We start from the raw sequence: 1,368 nt of genomic DNA, 5'->3' as shown, positions 1-1,368 counted from the left end.
GAAGAATACAGAGAGACAGATGAAGAAGTGGTTTGTTTCTGAAGGAAATACAGTGTACATGATCACCAAGAAGCTGAAGAGAGACTATGAAAACAATCAGGACACATATCTGCCAACAACATATGGGAGATCTATATCAAATGAGATTGAGAAGATAAAAAGAACATTTCCAGTATATGTTGAACAGATCTAGCCCATCTGTGATTCCAAACATCCCAGAGGCTAAACAATACCTGGATAGCGGTCTTGACAACGAGGTTGGAGAAACTAAAAAATAAGAAGATACCTGGAGAAGATGAAGTCTGCTCAAAGATTCTGACAGCTGGAGACTAGATTTTATAACAAAGTAAAAAAGTAGAACAGCATGCTATATGGGGTCTTCATAGCCTTTGAAAAGGACTTTGACAGCCTACACAGAGAGTCTTTGTGGAAAATCCTACTACATTATGGGATCCCACAGGAGATCGTCAATGTCATCAAAAGCTTATATAATGGCTGCAAGTGTAAGGTGATTTGTGACAACCAGTTTGTAGATAGCTACAATGTGAATGGTGAGGTGAAGCAAGACTGTATTTTGTCTCCCTTCCTATTCATTCTGGTTGTGGACTGGCTTATGAGAATACTTCTAGAGCACAATAACTGGACACATATTTCGGTGCTTGAAGATCTAGATTACATAGATGACGTTAGTCTCATTCAAGTCAACATGTTAGCATCTAAGAGAAAACGTGGAATTTATTTACCTTTGCTACAGAAATATCAGGAACACATCTGTTGACATTGCATGTTACGAAAATACGACGGAGTTAGCTGGGACATGTGTGGAGAATGCCATCCTCTGCACTCCCCAAAATATCCCTTTGATGGACACCACTAGCAAAGAGGAAATGCGGGCATTCTTAAGGGACCTGAAGAAGGACAGCAGAGGGAGAGAATGGAAAGAATGCAACTTAACCTAGGAACCAACTGAACAATATGTTGCAGACTGAAGGAACCACCAAAGTAAAGAGAATTGAAAGAGTGGGTCATTATTTGATGTTGCCTCAATACAAAACAATAATGTAATTGTAACTATTTATTATACTATATATATTCATGACTTTAGAAAAACACGTTTCTATCGTCGTAAGTCCGCAGACATACCACTGTGTTATTGGGGCTGGGAGGGGCAAACAAAAAATGTGTTATTTAATTTAATTATGTGCACTCACACTTTGAATAGTTCACCTGCAAGATGATTTTTATATAAAGTATTGAAATGATATTTTTTATCTCACAGTTTTCACATTTCTATTGTATAATCTCTAGAACATCATAAATGAATATCAAAAATTGTTTGGAGGTAAATATTTATATTTCATTTTCTAT

At 36.8% G+C, this 1,368-nt stretch overlaps 1 protein-coding gene across 1 annotated transcript; it reads left to right on the top strand.

The window, feature by feature from the left end:
- Nucleotides 1-364: 364 nt before the first annotated feature.
- Nucleotides 365-778, top strand: LOC106477903. The gene has a single exon (XM_013938421.1). It carries the CDS (start codon nucleotides 365-367, stop codon nucleotides 776-778), a length of 414 nt encoding a protein of 137 aa, XP_013793875.1.
- Nucleotides 779-1,368: the final 590 nt, after the last annotated feature.

The sequence above is a fragment of the Limulus polyphemus genome, unplaced genomic scaffold (genome assembly GCF_000517525.1).
Source record: "Limulus polyphemus unplaced genomic scaffold, Limulus_polyphemus-2.1.2 Scaffold95727, whole genome shotgun sequence".
In the NCBI taxonomy this organism is placed as follows: Eukaryota; Metazoa; Arthropoda; class Merostomata; order Xiphosura; family Limulidae; genus Limulus; species Limulus polyphemus.
The sequence above is the reverse complement of the archived record's forward strand: the minus strand, read 5'-3'. Positions and strand labels throughout refer to the sequence as shown.

What these genes read in the sequence shown, in the direction of transcription:
- LOC106477903 (XM_013938421.1), top strand. Translation starts at nt 365, where the DNA reads ATGCTATATGGGGTCTTCATAGCCTTTGAAAAGGACTTTGACAGCCTA.